Here is a 24,922-nt window from a genome sequence, read left to right as displayed (position 1 = left end):
GAATTGACAAAAATGTAATTTTTTCTAATACGATGTAGTTTTGGCTCAAAATTTATTATTTTCACAAGTAATAAAATACCCCATTTTGTTGTCCAAGGAAAGGACCACCATTTTGCCTACTGGGGATTTCATGGTGCTAAGTCATGTATGCAGAAGCCCCTGAGGTACCAGTACAGTTGAAACCCCCAAGAAGTGACCCCGTTTTAAAAACTACACCCTTGAGGAATTCATCTAGAGGTGTAGTGAGCATTTTGACTGGAGACATACAACCCATAAACTGTAATGTCGGTTCTCACGGGTATGGCAATACCCTCAATGCGGCTGTTATCAGCTGCCTGGGCACATGGCAGGGCTCAGAAGGGAAAGATGAGGGGGATAAGCTGTGCGGAGTGCATCAAGGTAAGTAAAACTGGGGTAGATTAAAAATCAAGGGATGTATGATACATTTTAAAACACTCTTTCATACAGAGCCTTAGTTTTTCAGGACACGTGTCACATTGGTATATTATGTCCTTCCTTATCCCCCTCTTGTTGAAGACTTTGCACCTCTTTTGACATTTTCCCTTCTTGCCAGTTTGGGGAACTTCTCGGTATGATGTGCCCGGCCAGCTTCTTATACCACACCGCATGGCGCTGTAGGGCTTCAGGACTTGATCTGTACCTATTGTAGTCCAGGATGCAGTCTGGTTTGGGGGTCTCTGTACTGGTACCTCGTACAGGTACATGGATACTGGTGTGACATCTCTCCTGTCCTTGTACTTGACACACAATATGTTGCTGCTGGATTGTGCCCTGCTCTCACCCCTTCTGAGTGTTTGCCCAAGCAGAGTCTTAGGGAGGCCTCTCAGATTTCTTCTAGCAGTGCTGCATGCCGCAGGACTGGAAGCGAGGCAGTTGAAGAGTGGGACGCTGGTATAAAAATTATCCAGGTAGAGGTGGTGCTGGGGGCTGAATACTGCTGTCCTTCCCTTCATATATCCTAAATCTGTAGGTATACCCTGATGCACTCTCGCACAGCTTATACAACTTCACGCCATACCTTGCCTTCTTACCCGGCAGGTATTGGCGGAATTGAAGCCTCCGTTTAAAATGTACCAGGGACTCATCAATAGAAATACACTTCTCGGGGGTGTATGCTTGGGAAAACCGGGCACTGAAACATTCTAATAGGGCTCTCAGTTTATACAAACGGTTAAAATTGGGGTCATCTCGGGGTGGGCACTGCTCATTATCAGTATAATGTAAGTAGCGAAGTATTGCCACATTTTTTTTTTTTTTTTAGGTTCCAGTTCAGTTCTGAAGTTGCTTTTAGGGGCCTATATATTAGACACCCCTATCAAACACCCCATTTTAGAAACTAGACCCCTCAAAGCATATAACAGCATATAGAAATTTTATTAACCCTTTAGGTGTTTCACAGGAATTTAGAGCAACGTAGAGGTGAAATTTACTTCTTTTTTTGTCAGAAAATCCTTTTTATTACACTTTTTTCTGTAAAACAGAAGGTTTTACCAGAGAAATGCAACTCAATACTTATTGCCCAGATTCTGCAGTTTTGAGAAATATCCCACATGTGGCCCTAGTGCGGTAATGGACTGAAGCACCGGCCTCAGAAGCAAAGGAGCACCTAGTGGATTTTGAGCCCTCCTTTTTATTAGGTACCATGTCCGGTTTGAAGAGGTCTTGTGGTGCCAAATGTTGGAAACCCCCCAAAAGTGACCCCAATTTGGAAACTAGACCCCTTGAGGAATCCATTGTAGTTTACATGGGGTGCATGCGACTTTTTGATCAGTTTTTATTCTATTTTCATGTGGCGTGGTGACTAAATAAAAAGCGGTTCTACTATTGTTTTTTTATTCTATTTTTTTTACAGCGTTCACCGTGCGCTATAATTTACATATTCACTTTATTCTGCGTGGCAATACGATTACGGCGATACCGGATGTTTATAGTTTTTTTATGTCTTATGTCGTTTGCACAATAAAATACTTTTTGTAATAAATCATTCACTTTTTGTGTTACCATATTCTAAGAGCTAGAACGTTTTTATTTTTCCATCAAAAGCCGTGCGAGGACTTATTTTTTGCGTAATGAACTGCAGTTTCGATCAGTACCATTTTTAGGTACATGCGACTTTTTGATCTGTTTTTATTCCATTTTTTGGGAGGTGAAGTGACCAAACAATTGTGATTGTGGTATGGTTTATTATTATTTTCTTTTATGGCGTTCACCGTGCGGGATAAATAACGAAATCATTTTGTAGTTCAGGCCGTTACGGACGCGGCGATACCAATTATGTATAGTTTATTTGTTTATTTATTTTAATAATAAAGACTGATAAGGGAAAAAGGGGGATTTTTACTTTTAGCACTTTTAAAACTTTTATTTTCTTATTTTTACACAACTTTTTTTTACTTTTTTTTTTTACTTTATTACTTTGTCCCACTAGGGGACTTGAGGGCAGGAGGCCCTGATCGCTAATCTAATACACTGCACTACATGCATAGTGCAGTGTATTAGAGCTGTCAGCTACTCACTGACAGCAAGCATAGTGGGTCCTGACTCTGTCAGGACCCACTAGGCTTCCGTCGATGGCATAGCCGGACGCCATTGTTTGGTGTCCGGTTGCCATAGTCACCATCGCCGGCCGCTATCGTGTAGCAGGCCGGCGATGGAGGATTAACCCCTAAGAAGCCGCGATCGCTATTGAACGCGGCTTCTGAGGGGTTAATCTGCGGGGACCACCGCGATCGGTCCATGCACATTGAGCTGTGATAGCCTGCTGTCGGAAACAGCAGCTATCACAGCTCATGAACGCGTCCCGCGCGAACGGCGCCGTGTTTACTCCATGACCTACTATTAGGTCACTGAGCGCGAACGCTATAGTTAGCATGACCTAATAGTAGGTCATGGAGCGTTAAGGGGTTAAGGAAATGTCTACTATTTTTATCCATGTACAGAGGCTGCGTCTAAGCGAAGCGAGGGAGATAATGTTGCTATAGCGGCTTCATTAGTTAAATGATGTACACATATATGGCATCGAGTATTCTTGTACACATACTTAATAAAAAGCAGAATAAAAAAAATGAGAACTAAGTTATAGAAAATATGCCCTCTTTTTAGAACACAAAGGCATGTCAAAATTAATCTGCTATTTTTTCTAAGCAGATGGTCTGTTGCACAACTAAAGCCTTTTCAAATTGACATATTATATTGTGATATTTGGTTTTTTTTTTAATATTGAACCCGTTTTAATCGGTCTCTCAACCAGAAAATAAGGCTTAAATCTCCAAATGCAATGCCACTAATTCATAGAAAGGAATTAAAATGAGGGACATAATGGGATACAAGTGTCCCAGATAAAATTGTGGCAGAGCCCATTCTAGAACTTTATCTTCTCATCCATACATCAATCTAGTATTTTGCAGAGGAAGAGGTTGCAGATTATTAAAAAAAAAAAAAAGTGGGAGTTTAATCAGCATTTGAGTAGTAGTAGTAGCACAATGTAAACCATTACCTATGAGAGCTCATATTCACCGGTTATGAGAAAATAAGAACAAAGATGTTTTTGTCAAATTATATAGATTTAGGCATTCTTAAAGAGGCTCTGTCACCAGTATATAAGTTCCCTATCTCTTACATAATGTAATCGGCGCTGTAATGTAGATAACAGCAGTGGTTTTTATTTAGAAAAACGATCAATTTTGAGCAAGAAATGAGCGATTTTAGATTTATGCTAATGACTTTCTTAATAGACAACTGGTGTGTTTTTACCTTTTGACCAAGTGGGCGTTGTGAAGAGAAGTGTATGATGATGACCAATCAGCGTCATACACTTCCCTCCATTCATGTCCTCAGCACAGCTTGATCTTGCGAGATCATGCTGTGCTGTCCCATACACCCACATTAACTTTACTGAAGTGTCTGGAGAGTGAATAGAGATTACCCCCAGCCAGGACGCGATGTCTATTCACAATCCCGACACTTCGGTAACGTGTCGGGATTTTCTCGGGATAACACAAACAAGACTCTACTTCTATTATCTTATGGTCAGAAGCATGGAGTGCCGGCTTTTATTTTTTATTATCCCTCGTTGCTGAAAAAGCATTTTATCGGGTCCATTGGATGTTCCTCTGCAGTGCCTTGGCTCAAATTGGTGTTGGCCCCAATTTATTGGGGAAGATTATGGCACTTTACAATAAACCCATGGCTCATATTCGAGGCAAAAGTATCCTACCTATCAAATCCATTAGAGATAGAAAATGGAACAAGACAGGGATGGCCGCTATCACCTCTATTATATGGACTCACTATGGAATAACTGGCTATGGGACTGAGGAGTAACTCCAACATACATAGCATTCAGGTCGCGAGATCACGCTATGATTGACAGCAGTAGCGTGATCTCGCGATATCACGCTGTGCAGCGATTAAGTCCTACACAAACTTTACCGAAGTGTCGGGATTGTGAATAGACATTGCGTCCTGGCTTCTCTTTACAACGCCCACTTGGTCAAAAGTTAAAAAACGCCCAGTCGGGGCATTAAGAAACTAATTAGCATAAATCAAAAATTGCTCATAACTTCCTCAAAAATGATTGTTTTTCAAAATAAAAACAGTGTTATCTACATTACAGCGCCGATTACATTATGTAGGAGATAGGGCACTTATAATGTGGTGACAGAGCCTCTTTAAAGACAAAGCTAATTTTTTCAAATCTGACATGTGTCACTTTATCTGGTAATAACTTTGGAATGCTTTTACCTATCCAAACGATTCTGAGATTCTTTTCTCGTGACATTTTGTACTTTGTTAGTGAAAAAATTAGGTCGATAAATTCAATACTTATTTGTGAAAAACACCAAAATTTAGAGAAAATTTGCGCTTTTCTAAATTTAATGTATCGGCTTGTAAAACAGATCGTAATACCACACAAAGTAGTTACTAATTCACATATAGCAATAAATGAATAGAAATGTCAGCTCACCCTCCCAGGTGCACGAAGAAGACAGCGATCTTCACGCTATAGGAACAGCATTCAAGAGGAAAATATCAGCACTCCTTGTGGAATTTGGAAAATAAATCTTCTTTATTTATTTTGATAGCCAGCGGAAGGCTGAACAGCTTAAAGTGGACACAATACATAAGACCAAAGCAGAAAATTACCACAGCACTGGACCACAAGTGGGTGCACGCCTCAATAGGACCGGATCCGCGGTCCCCAATATCAGATAGACAAAATAGACGAGGAGACAGCACTTCCAAAATATGTCAGCTTTTTAATCACCCGTGCGACGTTTCAGTCCAGCAGGACTTTTCTCAAGCATGCTTGAGAAAAGTCCTGCTGGACTGAAACGTCGCACGGGTGATTAAAAAGCTGACATATTTTGGAAGTGCTGTCTCCTCGTCTATTTTGTCTATACAATACATAAGACGTCCATCCTCTCTGACGGGTTTCTAGCTCACAAGAGCCATTACTTATAGATAGGGGAGGGAATGAGTGTGTGGCTGATATAACAGCCAGAAAAGAGAAACACCCACTCTGATCAGGTGTATACAATGATCACAAAGTGAATGACATATAAAACCTACAAAAATGTATAAAAATACAAATATAAAATCACAAACCAAATACAAAAATATATGGAGTATTAATAGTTCATAATAACTAGAAACGCATTTTTTTTTAACGTTCTTTTCTTTGACGTTACAAGGCTTAGAACTTTAGCGGCAATTTCTCACATACTCAAGAAAATATCAAAAGGATGTTTTTTCAGGGACCAGTTCAGTTGTGAAGTGGCTTTGAGGGGCCCATACAATACAACCCCCCATTTAAAAAAACTGCACCCCTCAAAGTGTTTAAAACAGCATTAGTTAGGTATGAATGTGGATACGTTAAATTAAAAAAAATAATAAAGAAAATAAATATTTTTTTTGTGTTTGTTTTGTTTTATTTGTGTTTTGTTCTTTTCTTTTCATTTACATGGTGCACTGAAGTGCACCATGGGGTAGTAACTTATTTTTTAGAGTTTATTATTATTTTGTTGTTTCTATTATTATTGTGATTATTATTCATTTCGTTTTATATGTGATTTTTTTTTTAGGAGGCCATTGGCTGGCACAAGGTTATAAGAGTATGTTATAATAAGTATGTTGTATATAGTGTTATAGTTATGTTCTCTTGGGGTTGGGGGGTATAGGTGTGTGTATGAATGAGTATGAATGAGTATGGGATTATAGTTATGTATGAATGGGGATGTATGTAAGAAGAGCCTGGCTGGGTAAATTGTGATGTACAGAAACTATGTGTAAGCTGGGCAGAGTACATCAGGGTACGTGTAAACTGGGCAGAATACATCAGGGTATGTGTAAGCTGGGCGGAGTACACCAGGGTATATGTAAGGTGGGCGGAGTGCAGCAGGGTATATGAAAGCTGTGCGGAGTGCATCAGGGTATATGTAAGCTGTGCGGACTGCATCAGGGTTATAAGTAAGCTGGGCGGAGTATATCAGAATATATATAACCCTGTGAAAAACAGTACAACGAGAACAGTCTAACATCACAATATAGATACAGTGTTTGCATGTAATGGTTATCTTGATCGTTTGACTATAGCAGTATCAGAACTGTGGATATACTCACCAACTGCGCAGTTCCAATAGGAGAACCAATAGGAAGTGAAACGTGTGGAACGTTTTTCCATCGCCTCCAGATACCAGCTACTAGTCATAAAACCATCCTTCCCTTCTTGGTCCTTGTCGGCCACCGTAGACAGAAAAAGCAGACTGTCCAATCCCTAAATGGGCATAGGATCAGACGACCCACGAAACTAATACGTAAGCTAGAGAGGACCAATCAAAGCCGGGTAATCTGTCGCCTTGGCAACTGGGACGCTTCCAGCGCGGTAACCCATAAAAATTCTAAGACATTGTTTATTATATACGTATCAGATCAAAGGAGAATAAATACGCTAATTAACCACTTCCTGACCAGGCCCATTTTTACGTTTTAGCCATGTGCCAATTTAAAAGCAAATTATTCTTCTATTATTTTTCCAACCTACATGCATTTGGTCTTGTTTTTTTCAGAACATATTGGGCTTCCATATTGTTTAGAAAAAAAAAAAGATATTTTTAACTTTTTTTTAAAAAAAATATGGAAGGAAAAATGGAAAATAAAGTTGAAAAAAAATGTGAATGTGTGATTTTAGGTGTTTTTTTTTTACATCTGGTGCATGCCATTGGGTAAACACACCTGAATACATATTTGGCAACTTCTACCGACTAAAAACGAAACCATATATGTGTGCATTTCTTACACGCTGGGTGCAAGGTGGCGCTTACAAAGAATAGTGCGCAAACTGGCTTTTAGAGAAAAAATTTCCAAAGCTGGTTCGCTGACACCATACGACCATTACAGATGTTGTGGCGTTTCCAGTCCACAAAAACTGATGGCCTAACCTCAGGACCTGAAGGGTCAGGGACCGACTCCCGGCAACCCTGTCGATCGGCTGTTTTGAAGGGGCCACAGGGCTTATACGAGCGCTGCTTTCACTTCATTTCCTTTACTGCTCACACTGTGAATCGCAGATAGACTTGTAGCGGCAGTTCACAGTATTACAGCCTTCTACCATTCAAGTGTATACTGTAATACTGTAAACGCTGCTACAAGTGTGTCCGCGATTCACAGTGTGAGCAGTAAAGGAAATGAAGGGGAAGCGACGATGGTACGAGCATCGTGGCCCCTTCAAAACAGCTGATCAGTGGGGCTGCGGGGAGAAAGGCCACCACCTATCTCATATTGATGGCTAAGTCTCTATTTACACGACAGGGTCAGAGTGTCGGCCGATAAAAACGTCAGTTTTCCCGGCCGTTTTGCATCCGTTCCAGGCCGTGTTTCCATTTTCAACGGCCGATTTTTTTTCATAATCTAAATTTTTATTAGGAATTTTAGCAAATACAAAAGCAAACAAACGAAAGAAAACATCTCAATATACATACATGTTATTATTTGCATTGTCTGTAGTTCTCCTAGGTAATACATTAGCATATTTCAACGTAGTACACACACACCTTGTCTGCGAAATTCACATCTCAAGCTATAGGAATTGTCTTTCTTTGATAAGGTCTCATCATAAAAGTAAATCCAAGGCTTTGTGTAAAGTGTGTGATATCATTCTAAGTCCCACGCAAGGAGGGAGGAAGAAGAAGAGGGAAAGAGAGAAGTAGGGAAAGATCAAGGAAAGAGATAGAAGCCCAGAGCTAAACGTCCTGGGCCACCCAGAGACTCCCCGTGTCCCCTCAACTCAGTGGGGGCAATGAGAGGATTGACTGGGAAGGAAAGAAAAGAAAGAAGGGGTTCCCTTCTCCCAGACGGAAGCCACTGAATTAGCAGACTGCTCCTGGCCGACCCCTCTATGAGGGGGTTCCGCCTAGCCATTTAGTAAAGTGTGGACCAGATTTGAAGGACGACCATGCACTCCACAGAGAAAGAACCGCACCAAAGCGATCACTGTCCTCTGCACTCAGAGATTCCATTCGACATAAAGAATCCATCTCCGCCACCCATTCGACAACTGAAGGCGGCACAGTAGACTTCCAATGTCTAGGAATAACTGTTCGTGCCAAAGTCAAGAAATGCCGTAGTAGCCCCTTCCTAATACTCGGCAAAGGGCCCGGAATTAGGGATAGCAAAGCCATCTGAGGAGTGGGCACCAGCTGTGTACCTTCCACTTCTGTATAGATTTCAAAAATCGCTTTCCAGAAGGTCTGCAATACTTGACATGACCACCAAATGTGCAACATTGTTCCGGTCTCAGTCCCGCACCGCCAACACAAATCTGGCACCTCAGGGTACATTCTGCTCAGAATCTGTGGGCAACGGTACCATCTAGTCAGTATTTTGAAGTTTTTTTTCCTGTGCATGACATGCCATCGGCATTTTGTGAGACAGGAAAAATATTCGATCCCAATCAGCCAGTGACAGGGTTACTCCCAGTTCTCGCTCCCATGCGCTGACGTATGCAGGAGGCTGATCATCACAGGCCTCTAGAAGTAAGGTATACAGGTTAGATATCACCCGGGCCGGAGGCTCGGTTTGAAGCAACAACGACTCAAATGCAGTGCTAGTAACGATATGCATCCCGCCCTGTAGGGCCGAACGTAAAAAGGTGAACAATTGGGTATGTTCCATCCAAGAAAGCGTCCTCCCCGGGCAGGTCCCGCGCAACTCGGACAAAGGAGGGAGCCTTCCCCCATCTGATATTACCTGACAATCTCGTGTTTTCCGAAGAGGACCAAATCAGAAACTGTTTCGTATTGACAGCTGGTAAAAATTCCGGGTTATCAAACAGCGGGCTAACGAGCCCGGGTCTATGTGAAAGTCCCTTTCTAACCATCAGTCTGTCCCATAAAGTGAGGCAGTGCTGGGTTAGCAATGGCAGGGTCGCAAGCGCCGGCCTATAATCAGGAAGAATCCATGGCAACGATCTAAGTGAGAGCGTAACTATGGACTGCTCAATCTCTCTCAACGGCCGATTTTAACCCGTTTTGCATCAGTTTTTTTCCCTTTCCATTTTAAAATCAGATGAATTTCATTTGTACATTTTTTGCCACACACTTGCCTCTGTAGATAATGCCACACTGCCCTCTGTAGATACTGCCACAGCCCCGCTGTATGTAGTGCCACACAACCTTCCTTGTAGGTAGTGCAACACAGCTCCCCTGTAGGTAGTGCCACACAGCGCCCCTGTAGATAATGCCACACTGCCCCCCTGTAGATAATGCCACACTGCCCCCCTGTAGATAATGCCACACTGCCCCCCTGTAGATAATGCCACACTGCCCCCCTGTAGGTAATGCCACACTGCCCCCCTGTAGGTAATGCCACACTGCCCCCCTGTAGGTAATGCCACACTGCCCCCCTGTACATAGTCACCCCCATAGAAGGCACCCCCCCCCCCACCTTCCTGTAGGGGACGGCTCCAGGAGAAGTCCCTTACTTCACTGTCCATATATGGGGATTCTGCTTCAGAAGTCCTTGACGTCACTGTGTCCATATATGGACAGTGAAGTCAGGGACTTCTCCTGGAGCGGAATCCCCAATCCCCGGCCACAGTGTTGCCGAAGCTGTAGCCGGGGATTGGGGATTCCGCTTCCACAGGGAGCAACAAAAAAAACCTCCTCCTCCTCCTCCTCCTCACATGCACTTCGCACTGTGAGGAGGACAGAGAGCGAGCGACGGAAGACATGGTCGTCACTCGGAAATCATTCAAATGATGGCCGTGTATCACCCGACCCCATAGACTTCTATGGGGGATGGGAGAACGGCCGAAAATAGGGCATGTCCCATTTTTTGACGGCCCGATTTGTGAATAGCCCCATTTGGGGTCCATTGTTCCTACTGCGGCAGTGTAACGGACGTTTTTTGAACGGCCATCACACGGCCGGGAAACCCTGTCGTGTGAATAGGGCCTTATCCTGAGGATAGGCCATCAATTTTTGTGGACTGGAAAAACCCTTTGACACCCCAAAAATGATTATTTTATGGAAAGCAGACCCCAAGGTATTAATTTAACAACATATGAAAGATTTGAAAATCTGCCGTGTAAAATGTCTGCAGCATGCAGATGAGTTTTGTAAAATCTCATCTACTAGCCTTGTACTGTAATCCGCTGCAGACTTTGCCTGCGCAAATCTGCAGGTAAAATTTACATTGAATCCGCCACACCTAACGTCACCCTAAGGCCCAATTCACACAGAGTTTTTTGGTGCTGATTTTGACGTGGAAACCGCGTCGGAATCAGCATTAATATACAGCCAAAATTGTTGTTATTTCCCGGGCGGCTGGGAGGCAGAAAAAGCGTTTTACGCCCGCCTTCCTCACTGTCCTCAGGCGAAAAACATAGCAAAAATGTGCAGGTAGGTCAAAATCTGCCTCAAAATTCCTTCAGGAATTTTGAGGCAGATTTTTTTCTGCCTGCAAAATACTCCATGTACAGGTTGTCCGACCAAAGATCGCTATGTTCCATAGCCTACACCGCAAGTAATGAAAGTCAATGTGGTCGCGTTGCGACCTGCAAGTAACTGCAACACGACAGTTTGGATTTCTTGCAACTGTCATGTCGTGGCAACTTGCGCGTTGCGACACAACCACATTGACTTTTATTACATTCAATATAGGCTTCAAGACATAGCGATCTTTGGCTGGTCGACCTGTGTTGTGCGTGGCCGAAGTCGCCGTGTAGCAGATAGACAAATTTATTTATGGAGAAAAATTGTATTGAAATAAAAAAGCAAAAGTGTGTGTTTTTTTTGTTTTTTTTAACATTACATTATTCTTCTCCATCTCTGACAGTCTGGCAGAGAGGGAGAAGATACCACTGGTGATCGCTGTCACAGCGATCACCTAACCAGAGACCACTCCGAAGCTTGGTGATACAGCTGTCTAGACAGATGTATCATGGAGCTCCTTACCGACGGCATGGATGTGATCGCAGTGACAAGCTGTCACAGCGTTCACATAGCTGAGCGCCTTACCGTAGGCGCACAAGCACTACTGTTCAGAGCAATGTGATTATTGTGACAGGTTGTCCCAACGATCACATGACCGGAGACCACACTGAGCAGTCTCCGGGTGAAAGCTCCGTAATATCAGCTGTCTCTAGACCGCTGTATCACGGAGCTCCTCAGAGTCAGCACGTAAGCGCTGCTGTTCGGAGCAATGTGATCGTTGTGACAGGTTGTCACAACAATCACATGGCCGGAGACCAAGCTAAGGGGTCTCTGGTTAAAGTTCCATGATACAGTGGTCTAGAGAAAGCTGCATCACGGAGCTAAAGGCCGCCGGGGAGCGGTAAACCTGCTAACTCTGCAGGACGTTCTGGAATGGCCCTGAAAAGTTTATAGTCTATGGGCGGTCCGAAAGTGGTTAAAGATCCCAAATAAATAAAAAATAAAATATTTCGGTATTTCTACATTCCCCTTTCCACATTCGAGAGGTTTTCTAGAACTCGGAGCTCCCTCTTCACGCAAAAACAAATTTCAGAAAATTAATAATCATTAAATGAAGTTATCCACCAATCATTAAATGAAATTATAAGAAGTTCGATGAGAACAATATCCTAAATTTTGATCTCAATAGTACACAAAAAAAGTAATCACTCCCCTTTGACCCATGACATTTGACCAAAGTCAAAACACATTCCAATGAGTATTTAAATCCTTCCCTCTTTAGCCACTTTTGACCTTCCTGACAGAGCCTCATTTTTCAAATCTGACATGTTTCACTTTATGTGGTAATAACTTCGGAATGCTTTTACTTATCCAAGCGATTCTGAGATTGTTTTCTCGTGACACATTGGACTTTGTTACTGGCAAAATTTGCTTGATACATTCAGTATTTAAATGTGAAAACCACCAAAATGTAGCAATTTCTCACATTTTCAAGAAAATTTGAAAAGGCTATTTTTACAGGGGCCAGTTCAGTTGTGAAGTGGCTTTTAGGGCCTTATATATTAGAAACCTCCAAAAAGTCACCCTATTTTAAAAACTTCACCCCTCAAAGTATTCAAAACAACATTTAGAAAGTCTCTTAAGCCTTTAGACGTTTCACCAAAGTAGAGGTGAAATTTACAAATGTCATTTTTTGTTGTTGCAGAAATTCATTTTTAATCCATTATTTATTGCTCAGGTTCTGCAGTTCTGCAGTTTTAGGAAATATCCCACATGTGGCTCTAGTGTGCTTATGGACTGAAACACCGGCCTCAGAATTAAAGGAACACCTAGTTAATTTTGGACACTCCTTTCTATTAGAATATATTTTAGGCACCATGTCAGCTTTGAAGAGCTCTTGTGCTACCAAAACAGTGGAAACCCCCCAAAAGTGACCCCATTTGGGAAACTACACCCCTCGAGGAATTTTCTTAGGGGTATAGTAAGCATTTTGACCGCACAAGTTTTTTGCAGAAATTTTTGGAAGTAGGCCATGAAAATTAAAATCTACATTCTTTCAAATAAAATTTAGGTTTAGCTAATTTTTTTTAATTTCCAAAAGGACTTAAGGAGAAAAAGCACCACAACATTTGTAGAGCAATTTCTCCCGAGTTAAACAATACCCCACATGTGGTCATAAACGGCTGTTTGGACACACGGCAGGGCTTAGAAGGGAAAGAGCGCCATTTGGCTTTTGGAGCTCAAATTTAGCAGGAATGGTTTTCGGCGGCCATGTCGCATTTGCAAAGCTCCAAAACAGTGGAAACACCCCACAAGTGACCCCATTTTGGAAACTGCACCCCTTGAGGAATTATCTAGGGCTATAGTGAGCATTTTAACGCCGCTTGCTTTTTGCAGAAATTATTGGGAGTAGGCCGTGAAAATGAAAATGTAGGTTTAGCTAATTTTTTCTCATTTCCACAAGGACTTAAGGAGAAAAAGCACCGCAAAATTTGTAAAGCAATTTCTCCCAAGTAAAACAATACCCCACATGTGTTAATAAAAAGCTGTTTGGACACAAGGCAGGGCTGAGGAGGGAAAGAGCACCATTTGGCTTTTGGAGCTCAAATTTAGCAGGAATTGTTTGCGGAGGCCATGTCACATTTGCAGAGCCCCTGAGGGGACAAAACACTGAAAATGCCCAAAAAGTGACCCCATTTTGGAAACTACACCCCTTGAGGAATTCATCTACGGGTGTAGTGATCATTTTGACCCCCACAGGTGTTTCATAGAATTTATTAAAATTGGGCAGTGAAGAAGAAAAACAATCCTTTTTCTTCAGTATGATGTAGGTTTAGCTCAAAATTATTCATTTTCTCAACAAATAAAGGAAAAAAAGAACCCCAACATTTCTAAAGCAACTTCTACCGTGTACGCCAATACCCCATATGTGGTCATAAACTGCTGTTTGGGCACATGGCAAGGAACAGAAGAGAAGTAGCGGCATTTGGCTTTTGGAGCACAGATTTTTCTGGATTAGTTTCTTGACACCATGTCGCTTTTGCAAAGCCCCTAAGGTGCCAGTACAGTGGAAACTACCCAAAAGGGACTCCATTTGTGATACTACACCCCTTGAGGAATTAATCTAGGGGTGTTGTGAGCATTTTGACCCCACAGCTGTTTCATAGATTTTATTTGAATTTGGCAGTGAAAATAAAAAAAATTTTTTTTTCCAATAAGACGTAGCGTAGACGTAGTGCAAAATGTATCATTTTCTCAAAAAATAAAGCAGAAAAAGAACCACAACATTTGTTAAGCAAGCAATTTCTCCCAGGTAAGGCATATGTGGTTATAAACTCATTTTTGGGCACACGGTAGGGCTCAGAAAAAAGGAGAGCCATTTGCCTTTCGGAGTACAGATTTTGCTGGATTGGTTTCTCGTCGCTATGTAGCATTTGTAAAACCCGTGTGGGACCAAAACAGTGGAAACCCCCACCCAAAAGTGACCCCCATTTTGGAAACTACACCCCTCAAGGTATTGACCTAGGGGTGTAGTGAGCATGTTAACCCCGCAGCTGTTTTGCATAAATACTATAGTGTGCACTCGATATTGCAGTTATTGAGTAAAAATTTTATTTTTCAATATATGCCAATATGTGGTGCCCAGCTTGTGCCACCATAACAAGACAGCTCTCTAATTATTATGCTGTGTTTCCTGGTATTAGAAACACCCTACATGTGGCCCTAATCTTTTGCCTGGACATTTGACAAGGCTCAGGAGTGAGAGAATACCATGCGAAATTGAGGCCTAATTTGGCGATTTACACAGAATTGGTTCACAATTGCAGAGGCCCAGATAGGAAATAATAAAAGAAACCCCCTAGAAGTGACCCCATTTTAGAAACTACACCCCTCAAGGCATTTATTAACCCCTTAACGCTCAGCGGCGTAATAATCCGTCGTGCTAAGTGTATCGTTCGCGCTCAGCGACGGACTATTACGTCGCGGGAGTAACGGCCATTTCGGCCGTCCTCCCGACACATACAGGAGCTGTGACAGTTGCTGTCTCGTACAGCAGCTGCCGCAACTCCTACAGCGGGGACCGATCGCTGTGTCCCCGCTGATTAACCCCTTAAAAGCCGTGTTCAATAGCGATCACGGCTTTTTAGGGGTTAAGCTACAATCGCCAGCCTGCTACACGATAGCGGCTGGCGATGGTGACTATGGCAACCGGACAACAAACAATGGCGTCCGGCTATGCCATCGACGGAAGCCTAGTGGGTCCTGACGAAGTCAAGACCCACTATGCTTGCTGTCAGTGAGTAGCTGACAGCTCTAATACACTGCACTACGCATGTAGTGCAGTGTATTAGAATAGCGATCAGGGCCTCCTGCCCTCAAGTCCCCTAGTGGGACAAAGTAATAAAGTTAAAAAGTTAAAAAAAGATGAGTAAAAACAAAATAAAAGTTTTAAAAGTAATAAAAGTCAAAATCCCCCTTTTCCCTTATCAGTCCTTTATTATTAATAAAAATATATAAACAAATAAACTATACATAATTGGTATCGCCGCGTCCGTAACGGCCTGAACTACAAAATTATTTCGTTATTTATCCCTCGCGGTGAACTCCGTAAAAGAAAATAATAATAAACCGTACCAGAATCACAATTGTTTGGTCACTTCACCTCCCAAAAAATGGAATAAAAAGAGATCAAAAAGTCGCATGTACCTAAAAATGGTACTGATCGAAACGACAGTTCGTTACGCAAAAAATACCGTATATGTCGGCGTATAAGACGACTGGGCGTATAAGACGACCCCCAACTTTTACCCTTAAAATATAGAATTTAAGATATACTCACCATTTCGTGCAGGAGCGCTTCACTATGGCCATCGGCGGCAGGACCCAGGACTCTCTGTCTCTTTGAACTCGCGTATGCGCAGATAGGCTGCTTCATCGCGCGAGATCTGAGAGGCAGGGAATGAGAGGAAAGGGCGGGCCAGAGGATCTTACAGAGATGTTCCCTGGCGGCTAATACCGGCTTCCCTCAGTTCTGTGGCGGATTCCCTGCATCCCGGGAGCCTGTGTACCGGACTGCAGGCTCACAAGGTAACACACAACCTGTGTGTAGACAATATGTAGACTAGGGATGTCACGATACCAGAATTTGGACTTCGATACCGATACTTCGTTTAGTATTGCGATTTCGATACCAATTTCGATACTTTTGCCAACAGTAATAAAAAAAAAATTCTTCCGTTTTCTGATGTGAGGCGCGACGTGTGATGAATTTTGAACGCGCCTCACATTAATAGTAATTAATCCCATCATGTTTCTCAGTCATATTGGGTTAATGTGCGAGGTACATGATGGGGTTAATTACTATTAATGTGAGGAACATGGAGGGTAAATTCATCGCACCTCGCGCCTCACATTAATAAGTGAATGAAAGCCGTGTTTATTTCATTTTTTTACAGCGTACACATCATAAATGATGCAAAAACATTGTTGTCCGCGCCATTACTGAATGTGTGTATTTTATGTATTGAGACTTATTTTAATGTTTATTGTAAAAAAGGTGAAGGTGTATTTTTTTTAAAATTTAACAATACTTTGTTTTTACTTTATTTTTAAACTTTAATGTACTGACATATATCAGATATGTGCCAGTACATTAACCTGTGGACGGATAATACACAGGCAGTTGTTAGGACATACTTGGGTATGTCCTAACAACATGAAATATGGTAAGACAGCCCTGGGGTGCGTCAATAGACCCTGGGCTGTCTGCCCATATATGGTATGGCCCTCGATCGCGTCACAGGAATTCCCTGTGACGCGATCCAGGGGCATCCCCCCTTCTCACTTTCCCCTGAATGCTGCAGTCAGCTGTGATCGCAGCATTCAGGGGAATAACGGCGGAGATGAGCGGTTTCTCTGATCTCCGCCGTTATAGAGCGGGGCTGCGGCTGTGTAATACAGCCATTGCCCCGCTCCTGACAGGAAGTGCGCGCGCGGTCAGCATGAGGTAATGCGGCCGGCGCTGCACTAATGAGCGGCAGTTCAGGAACTGAAGACAGAACATGGGGGTGTTTTGTAGCGCGCCCGCCATGTTCTGTCTCCAGTGCCGCCGCTCATTAGTGCAGCGCTGGCCGCATTGCATCATCCTGACCCCGCGAACTTATCATGACTCAGGAGCGGGGCTGTGGCTGAATTACACAGCCGCAGCCGCGCTCCCATACATTCATGTGTTACTATACTGAGCTGTGCGGCTGCAACGTGCATCCCTAATGTAGACAATATCCGGCATATAAGACGAACCCACACTTTTGAAATTTTTTTAAGGGTGTAAAAAGTCGTCTTGTACGCCGATATATACGGTAAGTCCTCGCACGGCTTTCTTGATGGAAAAATAAAAAAGTCATGGCTCTTAGAATAAGGCAACATAAAAAGTAAATTATTTTTTTACAAAAAGTATTTTATTGTGCAAATGCCACAAGACATAAAAAAACTATAAACATATGGTATCACCGTAATCGTATCGCCCCGCAGAATAAAGTAAATATGTCATTTATAGCGCACGGTGAACGCTGTAAAAAAAAAAAATAGAATAAAAAAACAATAGTAGAATTGTTGTTTTTTAGTCACCACGCCACTTAAAAATAGAATAAAAACTGATCAAAAAGTCGCATGCACGCGTTTCCAAAATGGGGTCACTTTTGTGGGTTTTCCACTGTTTTGGCACCACAAGACCTCTTCAAACCGGACATGGTGCCTAATAAAAAGGAGGGCTCAAAATCCACTAGGTGCTCCTTTGCTTTGGAGCCGGAGCTTCAGTCCATTAACGCACTAGGGTCACATGTGGGATATTTCTCAAAACTGCAAAATCTGGGCAATAAGTATTGAGTTGCGTTTCTCTGATAAATCCTTTTGTGTTATAAAAAAAATGGTATAAAGAGGATTTTCTGACAAAAAAAAAATAAATGTAAATTTCACCTCTACTTTGCTCTAAATTCCAGTGAAACACCTAAAGGGTTCATAATCTTTCTAAATGCTGTTGTGAATACTTTGAGGGGTCTAGTTTCTAAAATGGGGTGTTTCATAGGGGTTTCTAATATATAGGTCCCTCAAAGCAACTTCAGAACTGAACTGGAACCTAAAAAAATAAATAAATTAGGCAATACTTCGCTTCTTACATTATACTGATAATGAGCCGTGCCCACACCAAGATGACTCCAGTTTTGTCTGTTTGTATAAACGGAGACCCCTATTAGACCGTTTCAGTGCCCGGTTTTCCCAAGCATACACCCCCGAGAAGTGTATAAGTGTATTTCTATTGACGAGTCCTTGGTAGATTTTAAAGGGAGGGTTCAATTCCGCAAGTACCTGCTGGGTAAGAAGGCCAGGTATGGCGTGAAGATGTATAAGCTGTGTGAGAGTGCATCAGGGTATACCTACAAATTTAGGATATATGAAGGGAAGGACACCAGTAGTCAACCCCCATAATGCCCCCCCCCCCCTTACTGGGGGTTAATGCAAAAATTGTGTGGGATTTGGTGCACCCACTGCTGGACCAGGGTTACCACCTCTACCTGGATCATTTTTATACCAGCATCCCACTCTTCAACTTCCTCGCTTCCAGAAGTCCTGTGGCATGCGACACTGCTAGAAGAAATCTGAGAGGCCTCCCTAAGACTCTGCTTGGGCAAACAAGAAGGGGTGAGAGCAGGGCACATTCTAGCAGCAACATATTGTGTGTCAAGTACAAGACAAGAGAGATGCCACACCAGTACCCATATACCTGTACGAGGTACCAGTACAGAGACCCCCAAACCAGACTGCATCCTGGACTACAATAGGTACATGGGAGGGGTGGACTTGTCAGATCAATTCCTGAAGCCCTACAGCGCCATGCGGTGTGGTATAAGAAGCTGGCTGTGCACATCATACAGATGGCATTGTACAATGTGTAGGTGCTACGTCGATGTACAGGCCAGAGGGGAACTTTCCTGGAATTTCAAGAGGTGGTTATCAAGAACCTAATCTTTAGGGACCAGGAAGGGGGGGGGCACCCAGTACTTCTGGAAGCGAGGCCACACGCATCGTACAAGGGCAACACTTTCCAGGAGAAGTTCCCCAAACTGGCAAGAAGGGAAAAAGTCAAAAGAGGTGCAAAGTCTGCTATAAGAGGGGGATAAGGGAGGACACAATATATCAATGTGACACGTGTCCCGAAAAACCAGAGCTCTGTATGAAAGAGTGTTTTAAAATTTATCATACATCCCTTGGTTTATAATTTACCCCAATTTTACTTACCCTGATGCACTCCGCACAGCTTATCCCCCTCATCTTTCCCTTCTGAGCCCTGCTGTGTGCCCAGACAGCTGATAACAGCCACATTGAGGGTATTGCCGTACCCGTGAGAACCAACATTACAGTTTATGGGGTGTATGTCTCCGGTCAAAATGCTCACTACACCTCTAGATGAATGCTTCAAGGGTGTAGCTTTTAAAACTGGGTCACTTCTTGCAGGTTTCAACTGTATTATTACCTCAGGGGCTTCTGCATACATGACTTCGCACAAGAAAATCCCTAGTAGGCCAAATGGTATTCATTTCGTTCTGAGCCCGCCCATGGGCCCAAACGGCAGTTTATCACCACAAATGGGGTATTGCTGCACTCTGGACAAATTGCGCAACAGAATGGGGTATTTTATTTCTTGTGAAAATAAGAAATTTTTAGCCAAAACTACATATTATTGGAAAAAATTTATTTTGTTTTAATTCCCAGCCCAATTCAAATAAGTTCTGTGAAGAAACTATGGCGTCAAAATGGTCACAACACCCATAAATGAATTCCTTGAGGGGTGTAGTTTCCAAAATGGGGTCACTTCTGGTGGGTTTCCATTGCTTTGATACCTCTGGGGCTCTGCAAATGCGACATGGCACCCGAAAACCAATCCAGCAAAATCTGGACTCCAAAGAACAAATAGCTCTCCTTTCCTTCTGAGCCCTCCCATGGGCCCAAACGGCAGTTTATCACCACAAATGGGGTATTGCCGCACTAAGGACAAATTGGGCAACAAAATGGGGTATTTTGTTCCCTGTGAAAATAAGAAATTTTTATCACAAATGACATCTTATTGGAAAAAATTTCATTTTTTTAATTTCACAGCCCAATTCAAATAGGTGCTGTGAAAAAAACGTGCGGTCAAAATGGTAACAACAACCATAAATGAATTCCTTGAGGGGTGCAGTTTCCAAAATGGGGTCACTATTGGGGGATTCATACTGTTTTGGCACCTCAACACCTCTTCAAACCTGGCATGCTACCTAAAATATATTCTAATAAAAAAAAGAGGCCTCAAAATGCACTAGGTGCTTCTTTGCTTCTGGGGCTTGTGTTTTAGTCCACGAGCACAGTAGAGAAACATGTGGGACATTTCTAAAAACTGCAGAATCTGGACAATACATATTTAGTAGTATTTCTCTGGTAAAACCTTGTGTGTTACAGAAAAAAAAAATGTAATAGAATTGAAATTCAGCAAGAAAAATTAAATTTGCAAATGTCACCTCCACTTTGCTTTAATTCTTGGGAAATGCCTGAAGGTTTAAAAAAAACTTTCTAAATGCTGTTTTGAATACTTTGAGGGGTCTAGTTTTTGAAATGGCGTGTTTTATGGGGGTTTCTAATACATAGGCCCCTCAAAGCCACTTCAGAACTGAACAGGTACCTTAAAAAAAAGGCTTTTGAAATTTTCTTAAAAATATGAGAAATTGCTGTTTATGTTCTAAACCTCGTCCAAGAAAAATAAAAGAATGCTCAAAAAACGACACAAATCTAAAGTAGATTTATGGGAAATGTGAACTAGTAACTATTTTGGGTGGATTAACCGTCTGTTTTACAAGCAGATGCATTTAAATTCTGAAAAATGCTATTTTTGTTATACATTTTGTCTAAATTTTGCAATTTTTCACCGATAAACACTGAATATATCAACCAACTTTTACCACGAACATGAAGCCCAATGTGTCACGAGAAAACAATCTCAGAATCGCTTGGACAGGTTTAAGCATTCCGACATTATTACCACATAAAGTGAAATATGTCAGATTTGAAAGAATCAGCATCATCCACTTCTCTTTGTGCACTGCCAGAAGCTGGGTGGTAACGAAGAGAAGTGGATGATGCTGATTAGTCAGCATCATACACTTCTATTCACAACGCCCAGCTAGTAAAACAAGTAAAAACGCCCAAATGTACACACACAATACACGCCCAGTTGGACATAACTTTAAACACGCCCAGTTGTACATAAGAAAGGCTCATTAGCATAAATATAAAAATGGTCATAACTTGGCCAAAAATGCTCGTTTTTGAAAAAAAAACAAACGTTCCTGTTATCTACATTGCAGCGCCGATCTGCTGCAATAGGAGATAGGGGTTTGAAAATCTGGTGAGAGCCTCTTTAAGGCCAAAACAAGCCTGCGTCCTTAAGGGGTTAAATCCGACATGATGGGTTGGATACTATCCTTGTACTCTTGTCCCTCTGCTAGGGTCCATTTGAACGGAAAATAAAGTTCCAGCATATACAGACGATCTTCTATTTTTCTTGACCAACTCATCCGTATCCCTCCCAAATCTCATGCAGAAATTCCAACAATTTTCTAAACTTTCTAATTTTAAGATTCATTTTTCTAAATCGGGAGCCATGAACATTCCCCCCCCCACCCCCCCCCCCCTCTTTTGCTTACCTTAGAACAGTCCTTTAGCTTTAAATGGACCACGGTGGCCCTCAAATATCTCGGGGTTAAAATCCCAGCTGACCTAAAAGACCTTATCAGCTTAAACTTCCCTCCTCTTCTTGCAGATATAAAGTCGGACTCACTAGATAGACGAAAGGTAGTTTCACGTGGATGGGACGATTCACCATATTTAAAATGAATATCCTGCCCAGGTTATTATACCTGTTCCAGGCCCTTCCTATAGCCATCTCTCTCTCATTTTTTAAATCGGTCAATTCCTTGCAAATTTCATTTGTTTGGGCCGACAAATCACCTAGACTTAATCGCTCTCTTCTGTATATCTCTTCCGGATATCAGAACTTACTATATTGCTTCGCATCTTTCGCAGATAGTGGATTGGTGCAGGCACGCAATCTTTAAACCGTGGATGCAGATGGAACACAGTTTCACTGAGGTTCCTCTTTCTGTCATCCCGTGATTAGACCGCAATCAACTCAAACATTTTCGCCAACATCCTACCATAGTCCTACACTGCTATGCTGCTCCATGTCCTCGGTGAGGTTATCCCTACTTCCAGTCCATTCCTCAATGTTTCCCATTCTGGGGAACCCACTCCTCCCTTCAGGTCTGACAGACCCAATATTCAGATCTTGGTTCACCTCAGGCAAGCTTAGAGCCTCTCATTTCCTGAGTGGCTCGGAATGGCTCTCTATTTCTGACCCATATCAGTTACCTGATCTTAAGTCCTTAGGTCATTGGAGATCCTTTCAACTTAGACATTTTTGTTCCTCTATTTCGCCCCCCTCTTTATATCAAACCATCAAGACACCTTTGGAAGAGTTATGCGATGGCTCTGGCTTGATTCGGCACACGTTGTCAACGATTTATACTAAAATCCCCCTGATCCACATCCTCCTAATTACCTCTTGCAGTGGGAGACTGATCTGAATATCTCTCTCTCTCAACCACACAGAGAACACGCATCCTTACCTTGGCCCACAAAACTTCAATCAGCACTCGTTATCAAGAAGCCTCTTACAAATTGTTATCTCGCTGGTACAGAGTTCCGGTTCGTCGACACTGCTTCTTCCCTATAGCCTTTCCAATTTGTTGGAGATGTGGATCGGAGAATGGTACCCTCCTCCCCACCTTTAGGTCCTGCTCTTTCCTTACGCCATATTGGGATGGTGTTAAGAAGGTCACGGACACTGGCCTTCCTTTCTCCTCCATCACTGCAACATTCCTGTTGATGCTTACAAATGCTCACTGCTACACTTTTTAGTGATGGCAGCTCGCCATTGCATCCCATTAAATTGGAAAAATACTTCCCCTTCTCTGTCCCTCTGGATTTCTAGGGTCAATGATCTCATGCATATGGAGGATTTAACCTCCTCTCACACTGATTCACATGATAAGTTCTACAAAGTATGGGCTCTATGGATTGACTTCCAAGGTTCTGACTCCTACAAAAATATCCTCAATGAGACAAGACTTGATTAATAGCCCAACTAGGGGCCCTCTGCGGTATCGCGGCATACTATAGTCTGATGTTCTACAGCCCCCCTGAAGTTTATTTACTCTCTTCCTCCTCTCTGTCTCCCCCTTCTCTTCTCTCAGTCCTTCTAATTTCTCCTGTCCCTTAATATTTCTATTTCAATTGGTATTTGTTATATGTCCTCTCACACCTTGCACGTGAGACTGCACTACAGTACTGTTTTTTTTACCAAGAATAATGCCTTTGTATTTTTACTTCTTTTGTTTACTTTATATTCCTTCTGAAATGTAAAACTGACCTTTCGGTGGTGAAAATAAAGAAATTTAAAAAAATCTAAAGTAAACTATGAAAATAAGACTAGAAGTTACTACTCTGTTGATAATTAATAGCAGGAATTGCAAGATGGCAGAATAATAAGAAAAAATCAAAGCCATGCTAGGCAGCAGATAAAAAAAAAAATATATATATATATATATATATATATATATATATATATAAATTCGAGCAAGAAAAATCAGAAGATTTACTTCCCTTACCAATAGTGTATGTCCTTGAGAGATGAAAAAATGGCCCGTAGTTAATATGGTTAAGGTAATTAAACCAGATTCTTCATTTGACTCATATACCTAAAAACATAGATAAAATAAACATTAAGATTTGCTTTAAACATCAAAACTGAAGCAGTTATCCACCATTACCATATATTAGATATATTTAACAATGTTTTAGCAGAAAATGACATTTATTTAAAACAGGTTTTTATTATAAATAGATTTTATTTATTTTTTTAAATGTTGGTGTGTTTTTATTTTATATGTGACTATCCACATAAAAAAAATCTTTAAAGCGAACCAGTCATTCGATTTTAGGGCACTAAACTACCAGTAAGTTACGATACTGCTGGGTTTGGCATTCTAAACATGCCCCTCTCAAAACTGTCAGCTTTAGTATTTTATCGAAAAAACAAACAAACAAACAAACACATTATAAGGCTTTATTCAGACGAACGGGAATCACGTCCGTGCAACGCGCGTGATTTGCACGCGTGTTGCACGGACCTATATTAGTCTATGGGGCCATGCGGACATGTGCGTGATTTTTACTCAGCGTGAGTCAGCTGAAAAAAAGTCACGACATGTCCGTTCTTTCGCTGTGTTTTGCGCGCATCACGCACCCATTGAAGTCAATAAGTGCGTGAAAACCACGCATGCCGCACGGAAGCACTTCCATGCGAACTGCGTGATTCGCGCAAGAGCTGTCAAACTCTGAATGTAAACAGAAAAGCACCACATGCTTTTCTGTTTACAAACATCCAAACGGAGTGTCTTTGAGATGAGCGACCCCGGACAACCGAACCGAACTTCACCGGGTTCGGCCGTACTCGTTTTGACCGAACCCGGCAAAGAAAATTTCCGGTACGCGACGTCAGGTGATAGTCACTGTCCAGGGTGCTGAAAGAGTTGAACTGTTTCAGCACACTGGACAGTGACTTCCAATCACAATATACTCGAAAGTGTAAAAAAAAAAAGAAAAGAAGTTCTGACTTACCGATAACTCCATGCTTCTTCCTCCAGTCTGACCTCCCGGGATGACAATTCAGTCCAAGTGACAGCTCCAGCCAATCACAGGCCAAGCACAGGCTGCAGCGGTCACATGGACTGCCGCGTCATCCAGGGAGGTGGGGCCAGATGTCAAGAGAGGGACGCGTCACCAAGGCAAACCGCAGCAAATTCTGCTGTAAAATCGCACCT

The 24,922-nt window shown here is 42.2% G+C and overlaps 1 protein-coding gene across 3 annotated transcripts in view; it reads right to left on the bottom strand.

Annotated features, from left to right (window-relative positions):
- Positions 1-24,922, bottom strand: part of REC114 (REC114 meiotic recombination protein) — a 329,032-nt gene that overhangs the window by 280,086 nt on the left and 24,024 nt on the right. For 2 of the 3 annotated variants that reach the window (XM_075857745.1, XM_075857744.1), the window contains exon 2: positions 23,708-23,797. In XM_075857745.1, coding sequence (XP_075713860.1) covers positions 23,708-23,797 — 90 coding nt within the window. Of the gene's footprint in view, positions 1-23,707; positions 23,798-24,922 lie in introns of those variants that run through there. The other variant, XM_075857746.1, reaches the window with a different exon arrangement.

The sequence above is a fragment of the Rhinoderma darwinii genome, chromosome 3 (genome assembly GCF_050947455.1).
Source record: "Rhinoderma darwinii isolate aRhiDar2 chromosome 3, aRhiDar2.hap1, whole genome shotgun sequence".
In the NCBI taxonomy this organism is placed as follows: Eukaryota; Metazoa; Chordata; class Amphibia; order Anura; family Rhinodermatidae; genus Rhinoderma; species Rhinoderma darwinii.
The sequence above is the reverse complement of the archived record's forward strand: the minus strand, read 5'-3'. Positions and strand labels throughout refer to the sequence as shown.